The following is a 21301-nucleotide window of genomic DNA, read 5'->3' as shown; positions in this document are numbered from 1 at the left end:
GACCCCGAGTCCGACAGAACCACATCCGACCCCGAGTCCGACAGAACCACATCCGACCCCGAGTCCGACAGAACCACATCCGACCCCGAGTCCGACAGAACCACATCCGACCCCGAGTCCGACAGAACCACATCCGACCTCGAGTCCCGACAGAACCACATCCGACCCCGAGTCCGACAGAACCACATCCGAGTCCGACAGAACCACATCCGACCCCGAGTCCCGACAGAACCACATCCGACCCCGAGTCCGACAGAACCACATCCGACCCCGAGTCCGACAGAACCACATCCGACCCCGAGTCCGACAGAACCACATCCGACCTCGAGTCCCGACAGAACCACATCCGACCCCGAGTCCGACAGAACCACATCCGAGTCCGACAGAACCACATCCGACCCCGAGTCCGACAGAACCACATCCGACCCCGAGTCCGACAGAACCACATCCGACCTCGAGTCCCGACAGAACCACATCCGACCCCGAGTCCGACAGAACCACATCCGAGTCCGACAGAACCACATCCGACCCCGAGTCCGACAGAACCACATCCGACCCGAGTCCGACAGAACCACATCCGACCCCGAGTCCGACAGAAACACATCCGACCCCGAGTCCCGACAGAACCACATCCGACCCCGAGTCCGACAGAACCACATCCGACCCCGAGTCCGACAGAACCACATCCGACCCCGAGTCCGACAGAACCACATCCGACCCCGAGTCCGACAGAACCACATCCGACCCCGAGTCCGACAGAACCACATCCGACCTCGAGTCCCGACAGAACCACATCCGACCCCGAGTCCGACAGAACCACATCCGAGTCCGACAGAACCACATCCGACCCCAAACTCGACAGAACCACATCCGACCCCGAGTCCGACAGAACCACATCCGACCCCGAACCCGACAGAACCACATCCGACCCTGAGTCCGACAGAACCTCATCCGACCCCGAGTCCGACAGAACCACATCCGACCCCGAGTCCCGACAGAACCACATCCGACCCCGAGTCCGACAGAACCACATCCGACCCCGAGTCCGACAGAATCACATCCGACCCCGAGTCCGACAGAACCACATCCGACCCCGAGTCCGACAGAACCACATCCGACCCCGAGTCCGACAGAACCACATCCGACCCCGAGTCCGACAGAACCTCATCCGACCCCGAGTCCGACAGAACCACATCCGACCCCGAGTCCCGACAGAACCACATCCGACCCCGAGTCCGACAGAACCACATCCGACCCCGAGTCCGACAGAATCACATCCGACCCCGAGTCCGACAGAACCACATCCGACCCCGAGTCCGACAGAACCACATCCGACCCCGAGTCCGACAGAACCACATCCGACCCCGAACTCGACAGAACCACATCCGACCCCGAACCCGACAGAACCACATCCGACCCCGAGTCTGACAGAACCACATCCGACCCCGAACCCGACAGAACCACATCCGACCCGAGCCCGACAGAACCACATCCGACCCCGAGCCCGACAGAACCACATCCGACCCCGGGTCCGACAGAACCACATCCGACCCCGAGTCCGACAGAACCACATCCGACCCCGAACCCGACAGAACCTCATCCGACCCGAGTCCGACAGAACCACATCCGACCCCGAGTCCAACAGAACCACATCCGACCCCGAGTCCGACAGAACCACATCCGACCCCGAGTCCGACAGAACCACATCCGACCCCGAGCCCGACAGAACCACATCCGACCCCGAACTCAACAGAACCACATCCGACCCCGAGTCCCGACAGAACCACATCCGACCCCGAGTCCGACAGAACCACATCCGACCCCGAGTCCGACAGAACCACATCCGACCCCGAGTCCAACAGAATCACATCCGACCCCGAGTCCGACAGAACCACATCCGACCCCGAGTCCGACAGAACCACATCCGACCTGAGCCCGACAGAACCACATCCGACCCCGAGTCCGACAGAACCACATCCGACCCCGAGTCCGACAGAACCACATCCGACCCCGAGTCCGACAGAACCACATCCGACCCCGAGTCCGACAGAACCACATCCGACCCCGAGTCCAACAGAATCACATCCGACCCGAGCCCGACAGATCCACATCCGACCCCGAGCCCGACAGAACCACATCCGACCTGAGCCCGACAGAACCACATCCGACCCCGGGTCCGACAGAACCACATCCGACCCCGAACTCGACAGAACCGCATCCGACCCGAGTCCGACAGAACCACATCCGACCCCGGGTCCGACAGAACCACATCCGACCCCGAGCCCCGACAGAACCACATCCGACCCCGAACTCGACAGAACCACATCCGACCCCGAGTCCGACAGAACCACATCCGACCCCGAGCCCCGACAGAACCACATCCGACCCCGAACTCGACAGAACCACATCCGACCCCGAGTCCGACAGAACCACATCCGACCCCGAGTCCGACAGAACCACATCGGACCCCGAGTCCGACAGAACCACATCCGACCCCGAGTCCGACAGACCCACATCCGACCCCGAGTCCGACAGAACCACATCCGACCCCGAACCCGACAGAACCACATCCGACCCCGAGTCCGACAGACCCACATCCGACCCCGAGTCCCGACAGAACCACATCCGACCCCGAGCCCCGACAGAACCACATCCGACCCCGAACTCGACAGAACCGCATCCGACCCGAGTCCGACAGAACCACATCCGACCCCGGGTCCGACAGAACCACATCCGACCCCGAGCCCCGACAGAACCACATCCGACCCCGAACTCGACAGAACCACATCCGACCCCGAGTCCGACAGAACCACATCCGACCCCGAGCCCCGACAGAACCACATCCGACCCCGAACTCGACAGAACCGCATCCGACCCGAGTCCGACAGAACCACATCCGACCCCGAGTCCGACAGAACCACATCCGACCCCGAGTCCCGACAGAACCACATCCGACCCCGAGTCCCGACAGAACCACATCCGACCCCGAGTCCGACAGAACCACATCCGACCCCGAGTCCGACAGAACCACATCCGACCCCGAGTCCCGACAGAACCACATCCGACCCCGAGTCCCGACAGAACCACATCCGACCCCGAGTCCGACAGAACCACATCCGACCCCGAGTCCGACAGAACCACATCCGACCCCGAGTCCGACAGAACCACATCCGACCCCGAGCCCTGCCCGGCCCAAGTCCTTTCCTTTTTTCCGGCGCCTGACCTGGCCATTAGTTAACCTACCTTCCATCTTTCACTTTGTTGCTGATCTGCACAAGCTTAAAAAAACTGTAACAAAACCACTTTTCAAGTCCAAAAAGTACATTAACATCGGAGGTGGTGATGGAGCGTGTCTGACCCAACCCGACCCGAGCCCGAATGCCAGACCCGGAAGTGCGACCCAACCTGACCCGAATCCGACAGATGTTCTTGGATCCCATCGGGTTCAAAGAACAAAGAACAGTACAGCACAGGAACAGGCCATTCGGCCCTCCAAGCCTGCGCCAATCTCGTTGCCTGCCTAAACTAACACCTTCTGCACTCCTGGGGTCCGTATCCCTCTATTCCCATCCTATTCATGTATTTGTCAAGATGCCTCTCAAACGTCGCTATCGTACCTGCTTCCACCACCTCCCCCGGCAGCAAGTTCCAGGCACTCACCACCCTCTGTGTAAAGAACTTGCCTCGCTCATCCCCTCTAAACTTTGCCCCTCGCACCTTAAACCTATGTCCCCTAGTAACTGACTCTTCCACCCTGGGAAAAAGCTTCTGACTATCCACTCTGTCCATGCCACTAATAACTTTGTAAACCTCTATCATGTCGCCCCTCCACCTCCGTCGTTCCAGTGAAAACAATCCAAGTTTATCAACCTTTCCTCATAGCTAATGCCCTCCAGACCAGGCAACATCCTGGTAAACCTCTTCTGTACCCTCTCCAAAGCCCCCAAGTCCTTCTGTTAGTGTGGCAACCAGAATTGCACGCAATATTCTAAGTGCGGCCTAACTAAGGTTCTGTACAGCTGCAGCATGACTTGCCAATTTTTATACTCTATGCCCCGACTGATGAAGGCAAGCATGCCGTATGCCTTCTTGACTACCTTATCCACCTGCGTTGCCACTTTCAGTGACCTGTGGACCTGTACGCCCAGATCTCTCTGCCTGTCAATACTCCGAAGGGTTCTGCCATTTACTGTATACCTCCCACCTGCATTAGACCTTCCAAAATGCATTACCTCACATTTGTCCGGATTAAACTCCATCTGCCATTTCTCCGCCCAAGTCTCCAACCGATCTATATCCTGCTCTATCCTCTGACAATCCTCATCACTATCCGCAACTCCACCAACCTTTGTGTCGTCCGCAAACTTACTAATCAGACCAGCTACATTTTCCTCCAAATCATTTATATATACTACAAAGAGCAAAGGTCCCAGCACTGATCCCTGCGGAACACCACTAGTCTCAGCCCTCCATTCAGAAAAGCACCCTTCCACTGCTACCCTCTGTCTTCTATAACCGAGCCAGTTCTGTATCCATCTTGCCAGCTCACCTCTGATCCCGTGTGACTTCACCTTTTGTACCAGTCTGCCATGAGGGACCTTGTTCAGGTTGGGTAGCCCTGCTCCACTGTAGAGTTCTTGATTGTCGGTAGATCTTGTTTTTCATTGGGGCCCAGTATTCTTCTTTAACCTTGTTTGCTGTCGGAGGCTTTTCTCTCTTGGGGTTCATGTGTCATCAGTGGATTCAGAGGCTTGTGAGAAAGAGATGGGAGCAGACAGGAGAGATATCTTCTCAGTCATAGAAACATAGAAAATAGGAGCAAGAGTAGGCCATTCAGCCCTTCGAGCCTGCTCCACCGTTCTTTATGATCATGGCTGATCATCCAACTCAGTAACCTGTTCCTGCTTTCGCCCCATACCCTTTGATCCCTTTCAGCCGAAGAGCTATATCTAACTCCTTCTTGAAAAAATACAATGTTTTGGCCTCAACTGCTTTCTGTGGTAACGGATTCTACAGGCTCATCACTCTCTGGGTGAAGAAATTTTTCCTCATCTCAGTCCTGAAAGGTTTACCCTGTATCCTTAGACTATGACCCCTGGTTCTGGACTCCCCCACCATCGGGAACATCCTTCCTGCATCTACCTTGTCAAGTCCTGTTAGAATTTTATAGGTTTCTATGAGATCCTCCCTCACTCTTCTGAACACCAGCGAATATAATCCTAACCAACTCAATCTCTCCTCATACGTCAGTCCCACCATCCCAGGAATCAGTCTGGTAAACCTTCGCTGCACTCCCTCTATAGCAAGAACATTCTTCCTCAGATAAGGAGACCAAAACTGCACACAATATTCCGGGTGTGGCCTCGCCAAGGCCCTGTATAATTGCAGCAAGACATCCCTGCTCCTGTACTTGAATCCTCTCGCTATGAAGGCCAACATACCATTTGCCTTTTTTACCGCCTGTTGCACCTGCATGCTTACCTTCAGCGACTGGTGTACGAGAACACCCAGGTCTCGCTGCATATTCCCCTCTCTCAGTTTATAGCCATTCAGATAATAATCTGCCGCCTTGTTTTTGCTACCAAAGTGGATAACCTCACATTTATCCACATTATACTGCATCTGCCATGCATTAGCCCACTCACTCAACTTGTCCAAATCACCCTGAAGCCTCTCTGCATCCTCCTCAAAACACACCCTCCCACCCAGTTTTGTGTCATCTGCAAATTTGGAGATATTACATTTAGTTCCCTCATCTAAATCATTAATATATATTGTGAATAGCTGGGGTCCTAGCACCGAATCCTGTGGTCCCCCACTAGTCACTGCCTGCTGTTCGGAAAAAGACCCATTTATCCCTACTCTTTGTTTCCTGTCAGCCAACCAATTTTCTATCCATCGCAATACACTACCCCCAGTCCCATGCGCTTTAATTTTACACGATAATCCCTTATTTGGACTTTGTCGAAAGCCTTCTGAAAGTCCAAATAAACCACATCCATTGGCTCCCCCTCATCAACTCTACTAGTTACATCCTCGAAGAATTCTAGTAGATTTGTCAAGCATGATTTCCCTTTCGTAAATCCATTCTGACTCTGTCCGATTCTACCACTGTTCTCTAAGTGCTCTGCTATAAAATCTTTGATAATGGACTCTAGAATTTTCCCCACTACCAACGTCAGGCTGACTGGTCTATAATTCCCTGCTTTCTCTGTACCTCCCTTTTTAAATAGTGGGGTTACATTAGCTACCCTCCAATCTGTAGGAACTGTTCCAGAGTCTATAGAATCTTGAAAGATGACCACCAATGCATCCACTATTTCTAGGGCCACTTCCTTTAGTACTCTGGGATGCATACCATCAGGCCCTGGGGATTTATCGGCCTTCAATCCCATCAATTTCCCCAACACCATTTCTCTACTAACACTGATTTCTTTCAGTTCCTCTCTCTCGCTAAGCCCTGTGTTCCCCAACATTTATTTTTATTTATTTTTTTATTTATTTAGAGATACAGCACTGAAACAGGCCCTTCGGCCCACCGAGTCTGTGTCGACCAACAACCACCCATTTATACTAATCCTACATTAATCCCATATTCTCTACCACATCCCCACCATTCTCCAACCACTTACCTCCACTAGGGACAATTTACAATGGCCAATTTACCTCTCAACCTGCAAGTCTTTGGCTGTGGGAGGAAACCGGAGCACCCAGCAGAAACCCACGCAGACACAGGGAGAACTTGCAAACTCCGCACAGGCAGTACCCAGAACTAAACCCGGGTCGCTGGAGCTGTGAAGCTGCGGTGCTAACCACTGCTCCACTGTGCTGCCCATTTCTGGTATGATATTTGTGTCCTCCTTTGTGAAGACAGGACCAAAGTATGCATATTTGTCAGTTCCGATGAAGGGTCACTGACCCGAAACGTTAACTCTGCTTCTCTTTCCACAGATGCTGCCAGACCTGCTGAGTGATTCCAGCATTTCTTGTTTTTGTTTCAGATTTCCAGCATCCGCAGTATTTTGTTTTTATCAAAGTATACATTTAGTTGGTCAGCCATTTATTTGTTCCCCATAATAAATTCCCCTGTTTCTGACTGTAAGGGATCTACATTTGTCTTCACCAATCTTTTTCTCTTCACATACCTAGAGAAACGTTTACCGTCAGTTTTTATGTTCCCCGCAAGCTTGCTCTCGTACTCTATTTTCCCCTTCTTAATCAATCCCTTGGTCCTCCTTTGCTGAATTCTAAACTGCTCCCAATCCTCAGTTCTGTTGTTTTTCCTGGCAAATTTATATGCCTCTTCCTTGGATCTAATGCTATCTCTAATTTCCCTTGTAAGCCATGGTTTGGCTACCTTTCCCGTTTTACTTTTGCACCAGACAGGGATAAACAATTGTTGCAGTTCATCCATGCGCTCTTTAAATGTTTGCCATCGCCTATCCACCGTCATATCTTTAAGTAACGTTTCTCACTCCTTCGTGGCCAACACGTGCCTCATACCTTCGTAGTTTCCTTTACTAAGATTCAGGACCCTAGTCTCAGAATCAACTACGTCACTCTCCATCTTGATGAAGCATTCTATCATATTATGGTCACTCATCCCCAAGGGGTCTCGCATCACTAGATTGTCAATTATTCCTCTCTCATTACACAATACCCAGTCTAGGATGGCCTGTTCTCTCGTTGATTCCTCAACGTATTGGTCCAGAAAACCATCCCATATACACTCCAAGAATTCCTCCTCTATGGTATTGTGACTAATTTGATTTGCCCAATCTACATGCAGATTAAAATCACCCATAATTACAGATGTTCCTTTATCGCATGCATCTCTAATTTCCTGTTTAATGCCATTCCCAACATCACCACTACAGTCTGGGGGTCTATATACAATCCCCACTAACGTTTTTTTGCCCCTTAGTGTTTCTCAGCTCTACCCATACAGATTCCACATCGTCAGAGCTAATATCTTTCCTCACTATTGTGTTAATTTCCTCTTTAACCAGCAATGCAACTCCACCGCCTTTTGCTTTTTGTCTGTCCTTCCTAAATACTGAATATCCCTGGTTGATCATTTCCCATCCCTGGTCACCTTGCAGCCATGTCTCCGTAATCCTGACTATATCATATCAGTTTGCATCTATTTGCGCGATTAATTCATCCACTTCATTGCGAATGTTCTGCGTGTTAAGGCACAAAGCCTGAAGGCTCGTCTTTTTAACATCCAGGAGCAAACAGACACTCTGCCCAAACTGTTTGCACAAATTCAAAACACTCAGGCTGCCCAGCCGGTTCGTCATGTGACTAGCTGGTTTGACCATGTCCGTTTGTGTATTTGGCCATCTTAGCAGTCAACCTGGAATGCGAGCTCCCCCACCTTCAACATCTGGTGATCAAAAGTCCATTGTGGATTGAATGTGTCAGGGAATGGCTGCTTTGTCCTTCCAAACACTGTCTGTTAATATGCAAATGTCTTTTCCAGCCACGACTGATCTGTTTAACAAGTCCTTTCTTCACTCCAGGAACAGTTTAAAATCAATGTTCATGACAAAATTAATGTGGCTCATTCTTGGCAGGTGGGTGCCTCACATGACACTGTATATCTAGTCTTCTGATCCCACAGCCAAGTGCCATTCCTTATGTTTGAACTGAGACAATTGGAGCTATATTTGATCGCTTACTGTCGACACGAATATATGTGTGTTGCTGCCACAATTCTGTTGAAGTTCGGGCGGTGAAATGAGAGGACATTTCCACATCATTAGTGTCAGCAAACTGTTCAAATGTCGATTCACCACTCTGCCACACCATCGAATGCCAGTTACAGACCGACAAAGGCACTTTACTGTGTGGTATATAAATGAGTAATGGCCAGACCAGCCTCCCTGTTTTTGATTTAACACCCGGCCATTGCAGCTTCTTTCAACAGTGTCAGCCACGGCTCAGTGGCTTCCACTCTTATATCTGAGACAGCGGGGCGTCAGTTCAAACTCACTCTGGGGACATCAGCATTCGATTTGGGCTGACAGGTCAGTGCAGTATTGAGGGAGTGCTGTATTGTTGGAGGGTCAGTGCTGAGGCAGCGCTGTATTGTTGGAGGGTCAGTACTGGGGGAGTGCTGTATTGTTGGAGGGTCAGTACTGAACGAGTGCTGTACCATTGGAGGGTCAGTGCTGAGGGAGTGCTGTACCGTTGGAGGGTCAGTGCTGAGGCAGCGCTGTATTGTTGGAGGGTCAGTACTGAGCGAGTGCAGTACTGTTGGAGGGTCAATACTGAGGGAGTGCTGCACTGTTCGAGGGTCATTACTGAGGGAGCGCTGCACTGTCGGACTGTCAGTACTGAAGTAGCACTGCACAGTTGGAGGGGCAGTGCTGAGGGAGTGCTGTACTGTCAGAGGGTCCGTACTGAGGGACTGCTGCACTGTAGGAGGGGCAGTACTGAGGGAGTGCTGCACTGTAGGGGGAACAGTACTGAGGGAGCGCTGCACTGTCGGAGGGGAAGTGCTGAGGGAGCACTGTACTACCGGATGGTCAGTACTGAGGGAGCGCTGTATTGTTGGAGGGTCAGTACTGAGGGAGCGCTGTATTGTTGGAGGGTCAGTACTGAGCAAGTGCTGTACTGTTGGAGGGTCAGTACTGAGGGAGCGCTGTATTGTTGGAGGGTCAGTACTGAGGGAGTGCTGTATTGTTGTAGGGTCAGTACTGAGGGAGTGCTGTACTGTCCGAGGGTCAGTACTGAGCGAGGGCTGTACTGTTGGAGGGTCAGTACTGAGGGAGTGCTGTACTGTTGGAGGGTCAGTACTGAGGGAGCGCTGTACTGTTGGAGGGTCAGTACAGAGGGAGTGCTGTACTGTTGGAGGGTCAGTACTGAGGGAGTGCTGTATTGTTGGAGGGTCAGTACTGAGGGAGTGCTGTACTGTCCGAGGGTCAGTACTGAGGGAGTGCTGTACTGTTGGAGGGTCAGTACTGAGGGAGTGCTGTACTGTTGGAGGGTCAGTACAGAGAGAGCGCTGTACTGTTGGAGGGTCAGTACTGAGCGAGTGTTGTATTGTTGGAGGGTCAGTACTGAGGGAGTGCTGTACTGTTGGAGGGTCAGGACTGAGGGAGTGCTGCCCTGTCGGACTGTCAGTACTGAAGTAGCACTGCACAGTTGGAGGGGCAGTGCTGAGGGAGTGCTGTACTGTCAGAGGGTCCATACTGAGGGACTGCTGCACTGTAGGAGGGGCAGTACTGAGTGAGCACTGCACTGTCGGAGGGTCAGTACTGAGGGAGTGCTGCACTGTCGGGGGGGAAGTGCTGAGGGAGCGCTGTATTGTTGGAGGGTCAGTACTGAGCGAGTGCAGTACTGTTGGAGGGTCAATACTGAGGGAGTGCTGCACTGTTCGAGGGTCATTACTGAGGGAGCGCTGCACAGTTGGAGGGGCAGTGCTGAGGGAGTGCTGCACTGTAGGGGGGGCAGTACTGAGGGAGTGCTGCACTGTAGGGGGAACAGTACTGAGGGAGCGCTGCACTGTCGGAGGGGAAGTGCTGAGGGAGTGCTGTACTGTTGGAGGGTCAGTACTGAGGGAGCGCTGTACTGTTGGAGGGTCAGTACTGAGCGAGTGTTGTATTGTTGGAGGGTCAGTACTGAGGGAGTGCTGTACTGTTGGAGGGTCAGTACTGAGCGAGTGTTGTATTGTTGGAGGGTCAGTACTGAGGGAGTGCTGTACTGTTGGAGGGTCAGTACTGAGCGAGTGTTGTATTGTTGGAGGGTCAGTACTGAGGGAGTGCTGCCCTGTCGGAGGGTCAGTACTGAAGTAGCACTGTACTGTTGGAGGGTCAGTACTGAGGGAGTGCTGCACTGTAGGAGGGGCAGTACTGAGTGAGCACTGCACTGTCGGAGGGGCAGTACTGAGTGAGCACAGCACTGTAGGGGGAGCAGTACTGAGGGAGCACTGCACTGTCGGAGGGGCAGTACTGAGTGAGCACTGTACTGTTGGAGGGTCAGTACTGAGGGAGCGCTGTACTGTCCGAGGGTCAGTACTGAGGGAGCGCTGTACTGTTGGAGGGTCAGTACCGAGGGAGTGCTGCACTGTCGGAGGGTCAGTACTGAGGGAGCGCTGTACTGTTGGAGGGTCAGTACTGAGGGAGTGCTGTATTGTTGGAGAGTCAGTACTGAGGGAGTGCTGTACTGTCGGAGGGTCAGTACTGAGGGAGCGCTGTACTGTTGGAGGGTCAGTACTGAGGGAGTGCTGTATTGTTGGAGAGTCAGTACTGAGGGAGTGCTGTACTGTTGGAGGGTCAGTACTGAGGGAGCACTGTACTGTTGGAGAGTCAGTACTGAGGGAGTGCTGTACTGTTGGAGGGTCAGTACTGAGCGAGTGCTGTATTGTTGGAGGGTCAGTACTGAGGGAGTGCTGTACTGTCAGAGGGTCAGTACTGAGGGAGTGCCGCACTGTTAGAGGGTCAGTACTGAGGGAGCACTGCACTGTCGGAGAGTCAGTACTGAGGGAGCACTGCACTGTCGGAGGGTCAGTACTGAGGGAGAGCTGCACTGTCGGAGGGTCAGCACGAAGGGAGCACTGCACTGTCGGAGGGTCAGTACTGAAGGAGCGTTGCACTGTCGGAGGGTCAGCACTAAGGGAGCACTGCACTGTTGGAGGGTCAGTACTGAGGGAGCGCTGCACTGTCGGAGGGGCAGTGCTGAGGGAGCACTGCACTGTAGGAGGATCAGTACTGAGGGAGCGCTGCACTGTCGGAGGGGCAGTGCTGAGGGAGCACTGCACTGTAGGAGGATCAGTACTGAGGGAGCACTGCACTGTCGGAGAGTCAGTACTGAGGGAGCACTGCACTGTCGGAGGGTCAGTACTGAGGGAGAGCTGCACTGTCGGAGGGTCAGCACGAAGGGAGCACTGCACTGTCGGAGGGTCAGTACTGAAGGAGCGTTGCACTGTCGGAGGGTCAGCACTAAGGGAGCACTGCACTGTTGGAGGGTCAGTACTGAGGGAGCGCTGCACTGTCGGAGGGGCAGTGCTGAGGGAGCACTGCACTGTAGGAGGATCAGTACTGAGGGAGCGCTGCACTGTCGGAGGGGCAGTGCTGAGGGAGCACTGTACTGTTGGAGGGTCAGTACTGAGGGAGCACTGCACTGTCGGAGGGGCAGTGCTGAGGGAGCACTGCGCTGTAGGAGGATCAGTACTGAGGGAGCGCTGCACTGTCGGAGGGTCAGTGCTGAGGGAGCACTGTACTGTTGGAGGGTCAGTGCTGAGGTAGCACTGCACTGTCGGAGGGTCAGTGCTGAGGTAGCACTGCACTGTCGGAGGGTCAGTGCTGAGGTAGCACTGCACTGTCGGAGGGTCAGTACTGAGGTAGCACTGCACTGTCGGAGGGTCAGTGCTGAGGGAGCACTGCACTGTCCGAGAGTCAGTACTGATGGAGCGCTGCACTGTCGGAGGGTCAGTACTGAGGGAGTGCCGCACTGTCGGAGGGTCAGTACTGAGGGTGTTCTGCACTGTCGGAGGGGCAGTACTGAGGGAGTGCTGCACTGTTGGAGGGTCAGTACTGAGGGAGTGCTGCACTGTAGGAAAGTCAGTGCTGAGGGAGCGCTGCACTGTCGGAGGGGCAGTACTGAGGGAGTGCCGCACTGTCGGAGGGTCAGTACTGAGGGTGTGCTGCACTGTCGGAGGGGCAGTACTGAGGGAGTGCTGCACTGTTGGAGGGTCAGTACTGAGGGAGTGCTGCACTGTAGGAAAGTCAGTGCTGAGGGAGCGCTGCACTGTCGGAGGGGCAGTACTGAGGGAGTGCTGCACTATCGGAGGGTGGTACTGAGGGATCACTGCACTGTAGAAGAGTCAGTACTGAGGGAGTGCTTCACTGTCGGAGGGGCAGTGCTGAGGGAGTGCTGGACTGTCAGAGGAGCATCTTTTGGATGAAATGTTAAACCAAGCGTCCATCTGTCCTCATGTGTAAAGAATGCTATAGCACTATTTAAAGAGTTCTGCCACTGTCCTGACCAATAATTATCCCTTGACCAACATTATTAAAACAGTTTATCTGCTCATGACCACACTGTGCTTTGTGGGAGCTTGCTGTGCGCAAATTGGCTGCTGTGTTTCCAGCATTACAATGCTGTCTCCAGAATTAGTTGTGAAGTGATTCCGGACAGCTTGGGACCGTGACAGATACCACGTGTATGCAAGTCTGTCTTTTTACTGCACCACCAATACAATTGAGAATTAATTCTAATTATCAGGGAGAGGAACTGACGGTTCAACTAAACCTGAGCAAGAGGCGTTGATTTCCAAAGCCGAGGAGAAACTTTGAGAGAGACCAGGATGCTGATCATAAATGATGTAATGATCCAGTGCAGAGGAGACCACTCAGCATATGATCCCTGTGCCAGCTCTTTGAAAGTGCTCTCTCTGCACTTTCCCCATAGCTCTGCAAATCTTTCCTTTCCGGGTATTTTTATCCAATTCCCTTTTGAAAGTTATTATTGAATCTGTTTCAGGCAGCGCATTCCAGATCACAACAACTCCCTGCATAAAAACATTTCTCCTCATCTCTCATAATCAAAACAGAAATTGTTTGAAAGATCAGCTGCTGTGCCAGCATATCCACTGCTTTCACCGATAATCCTCTGGTTACTGACTCTCCTGCTGGAGAAAGAGTATCTCCGTATTGCCTCCATCAAAACCCTTCATAATTCCGAACGCCTCGATTAAATTTCCCCTTAACCTTTCCTGCTCTAAGGAGAACAAACCCAGTTTCCCCAATCTCTCCACATAACTGTAAGTTCCCCACGACTGCTCTCTGTCGAGTTCTGCTAATTGTTTGTTTTTCCCTCCTCCTGTCTCTAGGGATGAGGGACAGTGTGTCGAAGGCATTCTGGAAATCTTTGATATGTTACTGGCAGCAACTTCACGGTTCCGAGAGTTGAAGCTACAGCACGATGAATATCTTTGCCTCAAAGCCATGGTTCTCCTCAACTCCAGTGAGTAAAAGAAAATGTGTTTCAATAAAGGTTTCCTCCCATTAAGCTTTTAACTGACTTCGTTAGTGGGAACAAAACCCCATCAGCAGGATGGAAGGTGAGCTTCTGTAAACTTTTCAACTCTTTTCAACCTGCTGTCTTTTTTTTAAATTAAAAGCATTTTCTTGGCTTCCAGTCACATGTGAAGTGGGAGATGGAACATGTGCTCATCTCTCTGACTGAACAGATACTGTGGCAAGGTTCCATGGAGAGACACCAGCCCGCTCGACAAAAACATTCCATTAACCCTCAGCTTCTCAAAGAGCTTCCTCCACCTCCCTCCACCTTCCTCCGCCTCACTCCACCTCCCTCCACCTTCCTCCGCCTCACTCCACTTCCCTTCACCTCCCTCCACTACACCCTGCTTCCCTCTGCCTCTCTCCATTTCACTCTGCCTTCCTCCACTTCGCTCAGCCTTCCTCCAACTCCCTCCACGTCCCTCCACTCCAGTTCACAGTACCCTTTGTCCTGTGTGAACTGCAGTACTGAGTATCCCCCCCCCTCCACTACCATCCTGTCCCCCACTACCATCACCCCCCTCCACTACCATCCCCTCCCCCACTACCATCCCCTCCCCTACTACCATCCCCTCCCCCACTACCAACCCCTCCCCCACTACCATCCCCTCCCCCACTACCATCCCCCTCCACTACCATCCCCCCCTCCACTACCATCCCCCCCTCCACTACCATCCCCCTCCACTACCATCCCCCCTACTACCATACCCCCTACTACCATACCCCCCACTACCATACCCCCCACTACCATACCCCCCACTACCATCCCCCCCACTACCATCCCCCCTACTACCAACCCCCCCTAAAATCCCCCCCAACTATCATCCCCCCCCCACTACCATCCCCCCCCACTACCATCCCCCCCCTAAAATCCCCCCCACTACCATTCCCCCCATTACCATCCCCTCCCCCACCACCATTCCCCCCCCACTACCATCCCCTCCCCCACTACCATCCCCCCACTACCATCCCCCCACTACCATCCCCCCACTACCATCCCCCCACTACCATTCCCCCCCCACTACCATTCCCCCCCCCACTACCATTCCCCCCCCACTACCATTCCCCCCCCCCCACTACCATCCCCCTCCACTACCATTCCCCCCCAACTACCTTCCCCTCCCCCACTACCATCCCGCCACTACCATCCCATCCCCCACTACCATCCCCACACTACCATCCCCTCCCCCACTACCATCCCCACACTACCATCCCCTCCCCCACTACCAACCCGCCCCCCTATCATCCCCTCCCCCACTACCATCCCCCCACTACCATCCCCCCACTACCATCCCCTCCCCCACAACCATCCCCACCACTACCATCCCCTCCCCCACTACCATCCCCCCACTACCATCCCCCCACTACCATCCCCCCACTACCAGCCCCCCACTACCATCCCCCACTACCATCCCCCTCCACTACCATCCCCCCCTACTACCATCCCCCCACTACCATACCCCCCACTACCATCCCCTCTACTACCAACCCCCCCTAAAATCCCCCCCCACTACCATCCCCCCTACTACCATCCCCTCCCCCACTACCATCCCCCCACTACCAACCCCCCCACTACCATTCCTCCCCCACTACCATTCCTCCCCCACTACCATCCCCCTCCACTACCATCCCCCTCCACTACCATCCCCCTCCACTACCATTCCCCCTCCACTACCATTCCCCCTCCACTACCATTCCCCCTCCACTACCATTCCCCCTCCACTACTATTCCCCCCCCACTACCATTCCCCCCCACTACCATTCCCCCCCCACTACCATCCCCCTCCACTACCATCCCCCTCCACTACCATCCCCCCCCCACTACCATCCCCTCCCCCAACTACCATCCCCTCCCCCAACTACCATCCCCTCCCCCAACTACCATCCCCCCCCACTACCATCCCCTCCCCCACTACCATCCCCTCCCCCACTACCATCCCCCTCCACTACCATCCCCCTCCATTACCATCCCCCTCCACTACCATCCCCCCCTACTACCATCCCCCTACTACCATACCCCCCCACTACCATCCCCCTACTACCAACCCCCACTTAAAATCCCCCCCCCCCCACTGCCATCCCCCCCCAACTACCATCCCCTCCCTCACCACCATTCCCCCCCACTACCATCCCCTCCCCCACTACATCCCCCCACTACCATCCCCTCCCCCACTACCATCCCCCCACTACCATCCCCCCCCACTACCATCCCCCCCCACTACCATTCCCCCCCCCACTACCATTCCCCCCCACTACCATTCCCCCCCCACTACCATTCCCCATCCACTACATCCCCCTCCACTACCATTCCCCCCCCACTACCTTCCCCTCCCCCACTACCATCCCCCCACTACCATCCCCTCCCCACTACCATCCCCCCCACTACCAACCCCCCCACTACCAATCCCCCCACTACCATCCCTCCCCCACTACCATCCCCACACTATCATCAGCTCCCCACACTACCACTCCCCACCCACCCAATACCATCCCCCTCCTGAGACAGAAGCTTTGCGGCTGGTGGTGATGCTGCTGTTGCCCAGTTCCATGGGTTAACATCCTGCACGAGGGGGACAGATTGTGTTCAGCTGGCAAGGAGCACAGATCCTGAAATGTCTGCTCACTCTCCCACTGGAATTCCATCGGGGGCTCACTGGAATTCCCTGGAGAATGGAAATACTCAGATCTAAATAAAACTTTCTATCCTTCAACAAACTCTCTGACAGCGCTCCCATGTGGAAAATATCCTATTAGGCCTCGTGCCATCTCGGAGTGGGAAATTAGATTGAAGCAAACACAGACTCTCCCACACGGTACAGGGAATCGGGAGCTGGAGTCAGAGCTCGAGTGAGAGGAGAGGAAGGAGGGCGTGTAAACTGAGAGAAGGAGGGGAGCTGAGGTGATGAGTTGAGAAAGGGGAGGGGAAGAGAGGGAGGGGGAGAGGCTGGGAGAGGGGAGAGGGAGGGCTGGGGAGAGGGGGAGGGGGGAGAGCTGGGAGAGGGGTGGAGAGAGAGGGCTGGGAGAGGGGAGGGGGAGGGCTGGAGAGGGGAGAGGGAGGGCTGGGAGAGGGAGAGGGGAGGGCTGGGGAGAGGGAGGGGGAGTGCTGGGAGAGGGGAGAGAGAGGGCTGGGAGAGGGGAGGGGGAGTGCTGGGGAGAGGGGAGAGGGAGGGCTGGGAGAGGGGAGAGGGAGGGGCTGGGAGAGGGGAGAGAGAGGGCTGGGAGAGGGGAGAGAGAGGGCTGGGAGAGGGGAGGGGGAGAGCTGGAGAGGGGAGAGGGAGGGCTGAGAGGGGAGAGGGAGGGCTGGGAGAGGGGAGAGAGAGGGCTGGGAGAGGGGAGGGGGAGAGCTGGGAGAGGGGAGGGGGAGTGCTGGAGAGGGGAGAGGGAGGGCTGGGAGAGGGGAGAGAGAGGGCTGGGAGAGGGGAGGGGGAGAGCTGGGAGAGGGGAGAGGGAGGGCTGGGAGAGGGGGAGAGGGAGGGCTGGGAGAGGGGAGGGGGAGAGCTGGGAGAGGGGAGGGGGAGTGCTGGGAGAGGGGAGGGGGGAGAGCAGGGAGAGGGGAGAGGAGGGCTGGGAGAGGGAGGGGAGTGCTGGGAGAGGGGAGGGGGAGTGCTGGGAGAGGGGAGGGGGAGACTGAAAGTTTCACAGTGAGAGCAGGAACAGGAATGAGGGGAGACAATGTCTAGTAATTCTGTAAATATTACTGCTTCTGGTGGAGTAAGTTCGGTGCAGTGGATTTTGTGAATATGAAAGGCACAATTCAGCATAGCGGCGCCTCATCAGACCCCTTTCCTATCCTGAGTGGTGTGAAACAGGGCTGTGTTTTTGCACCTACACTGTTTGGGATTTTCTTCTCCCTGCTGCTTTCACATGCATTCAAGTCTTCAGAAGAAGGAATTTTCCTCCGCACAAGATCAGGGGCAGGTTGTTCAACCTTGCCCGCCTAAGAGCAAAGACCAAAGTACGGAAAAGTCCTCATCAGGGAACTCCTCTTTGCTGACGATGCTGCTTTAACATCTCACACTGAAGAGTGTCTGCAGAGTCTCATCGACAGGTTTGCGGCTGCCTGCAATGAATTTGGCCTAACCATCAGCCTCAAGAAAACGAACATCATGGGGCAGGATGTCAGAAATGCTCCATCCATCAATATCGGCGACCACGCTCTGGAAGTGGTTCAAGAGTTCACCTACCTAGGCTCAACTATCACCAGTAACCTGTCTCTAGATGCAGAAATCAGCAAGGTGCGTGGGAAAGGCTTCCACTGCTATGTCCAGACTGGCCAAGAGAGTGTGGGAAATGGCGCACTGACACGGAACACAAAAGTCCGAGTGTATCAAGCCTGTGTCCTCAGTACCTTGCTCTATGGCAGCGAGGCCTGGACAATGTATGTCAGCCAAGAGTGACGTCTCAATTCATTCCATCTTTGCTGCCTCCGAAGAATACTTGGCATCAGGTGGCAGGACTGTATCTCCAGCGCAGAAGTCCTCGAGGCGGCCAACATTCCCAGCATATACACCCTACTGAGCCAGCGGCACTTGAGATGGCTTGGCCATGTGAGTCGCATGGAAGATGGCAGGATCCCCAAAGACACATTGTACAGCGAGCTCGTCACTGGTATCAGACCCACCGGCCGTCCATGTCTCCGCTTTAAAGACGTCTGCAAACGCGACTTGAAGTTCTGTGACATTGATCACAAGTCGTGGGAGTCAGTTGCCAGCAATCGCCAGAGCTGGTGGACAGCCATAAAGTCGGGGTAAAGAATGGCGAGTTGAAGAGACTTAGCAGTTGGCAGAAAAAAGACAGAAGCGCAAGGAGAGAGCCAACTGTGTAACAGCCCCGACAACCAATTTTATCTGCAGCATCTGTGGAAGAGTCTGTCACTCTAGAATTGGCCTTTATAGCCCACTCCAGGCGCAGCTTCACAAACCACTGACCACCTCCAGGCGCTTAACCATTGTCTCCCAAGACAAAGAGGCCAAAGAACTGCATCTGGTAGAGTAGATTCGGTGCAGTGCAGTGGATTTTGTGTTTGTAGTGTGGATTGGTGGCGGTGGATTAGGTTATACGCGGCCAAGTAAATGCTGTGCTGGAGAATTGATTACAGGCAGGGGAGGAGATTGTGAGTGGGCGAGGGTGGGGATTGATTGTGGGCGGGGGAGGGGATTGATTGCAGGCAGGGGAGGAGATTGTGAGTGGGCGGGGGTGGGGATTGATTGTGGTCGGGGGAGGGGATTGATTGCGGGCGGGGGAGGGGATTGATTGCGGGCGGGGAAGGGGATTGGTTGCAGGCAGGGGAGGAGATTGGTTGCGGGCGGGGGAGGGGATTGGTTGCGGGCGGGGGAGGAGATTGGTTGCGGGCGGGGGAGGGGATTGGTTGCGGGCGGGGGAGGGGATTGATTGCGAGGAGGGGGGTAGATTTTACGCAGTTGAATAAATTGTGCATTTGTGTTGAAATTGTAATGAATTGAACAACAACATGCCACCTTGAGCCATTCAAAACTCAGCTTTCCACTATGCACGGTCAGTGTGCGCAGTCCAATTGGACAATGCCAATTTGACAGGTCATTCCTTTTATCCACATCTGAACTGAGCTTGGTGAAGGGTCCATTTTTGATCCAGATTTTTTCTCACTCCCTACTTGAAGGACTGAGCAAACCCCCAGCTTCTTTTCCAGGCTGAATTGCTATTGGTTGGATTCTCATCATTGTGGCATTTTCCTAACTTTGCAGATTCCTACATCCATTCCCTTTCATTCTCGTATTTGAAAATATTCATTAGATTTTGATGCAGCTTTGCTGCTCTCAGATGTCGTCTCATTAACATCCAGCATTACATTGAACTAGCTTCCCCACAGGAGGGAGCTGATGTCTCACACGGACACACATTCTTGGTCTGAATCCAGCTGCCTTTCCTCGAGTTAGTGATTGAGAAACAGCAGGTTGTAATTGAGGTGGAAATGTGCTGGATTTGAATAAAAGCTTCCACAAATAAAGCGCCCAGGAAGACATTTGTCATCTGATGGATAGATAAATATTTGGTTTATCTGTACTGCGAGGTCCTGTTGATTCTAGTGTACCAACAATACAGTTTTAATTTGTGTTGGAAAGCCTGTCCTGTCTGGATGTACTTTGTTACAGTTGGAGAAAGAAAGTTGTGCATTTCTGTTGTTCCTTTGATTTCCTCGGGTCCTCCGAAGCTTTACTGCTACTTTTGAAGTGTAGTCACTGTTGTAATGTGGGAAACACAGCAGACAGTTCGCACACAGCAAGATCCCACAAACAGCAATGTGATTATGTTTTAATGTTGATTGAAGGATACAAGCAAACAAATTAAGAGCAGGAGTAGGCCATTCGGCCCCTTCACGCCTGCTCCATCATTTAATAAGATCATGGCTGATCTATTTGTGGTGTCAACTCCAATTTCCCGCCTACCCCCGATATCCTTCCTTGTTTGTCTTTATCTACCTCTGCCTTAAAAATATTCAATGCCCCTGCCTCCACCACTCTCTGGGGAAGAGAGTTCCAAAGACTCTCGATCCTCTGAGAGAAAAACATTTCTCCTCATCTCCGTCTTAAATGGGCGGCCCCTTATTGTTTAAATTGTGTTCCCTAGTTCTACAAGGGGCAACATCCTTTCAGCATCCACCCTGTCAAGTCCCCTAAGGATCTTATATGTTTCAAAAGATCACCTCTCATTACAGACCCAACCTGTCCAACCTTTCCTCATAAGATAAGCCCCCTGTCCTAGGAATCAGTCGAGTGAACCTTCTCTGAACTGCCTCCAACGCATTTATATTCTTTCTCAAATGAGGAGACCAAAACTGTATACAATACTCCAGATGAGTTCTCACTCAAGATGAAAGTGTTGCCCGGACAACAGGGAGTCAGTGTTATCACCATTTTCACAACCATAATGCCAAACAAAACGTATAAACAGTTCACAAAGCTGCTCATTCAAAACACATGGAAACAGAATTGGGACATTGGCCCATAAAACCCATTCTTCCCACAGCCCGTCTAACTCTACCTTATCACTGACTCTACATCCATTTAATCACCCACAGCCCATGTCCACTCTCCCCCATCACTGACTCCACCCATCTATTTAATCACCCACAGCCCATGTCCACTCTCCCCCATCACTGACTCTACATCCATTTAATCACCCACAGCCCATGTCCACTCTCCCCCATCACTGACTCTACCCACCTATTTAATTTCCACACCCCATGTCCACTCTCCCTAATCACTGACTCTACCCACCCATTTAATCACCCA

The 21301-nt window shown here is 53.4% G+C and overlaps 1 protein-coding gene across 4 annotated transcripts in view; it reads left to right on the top strand.

Annotated features, from left to right (window-relative positions):
• esr2a (estrogen receptor 2a) overlaps positions 1-21301 on the top strand; it is a 569342-nt gene that overhangs the window by 503004 nt on the left and 45037 nt on the right. For all 4 annotated transcript variants that reach the window (XM_068038484.1, XM_068038485.1, XM_068038486.1 and 1 more), the window contains exon 7: positions 13841-13974. In XM_068038484.1, the coding sequence (XP_067894585.1) occupies positions 13841-13974 (134 nt within the window). The remainder of the gene's footprint in view (positions 1-13840; positions 13975-21301) is intronic.

This window comes from Heterodontus francisci, chromosome 9 (genome assembly GCF_036365525.1).
Source record: "Heterodontus francisci isolate sHetFra1 chromosome 9, sHetFra1.hap1, whole genome shotgun sequence".
Taxonomy (NCBI): domain Eukaryota; kingdom Metazoa; phylum Chordata; class Chondrichthyes; order Heterodontiformes; family Heterodontidae; genus Heterodontus; species Heterodontus francisci.
Note: the sequence above shows the minus strand (reverse complement) of the source record. Positions and strands in the feature narration are given on the sequence as shown.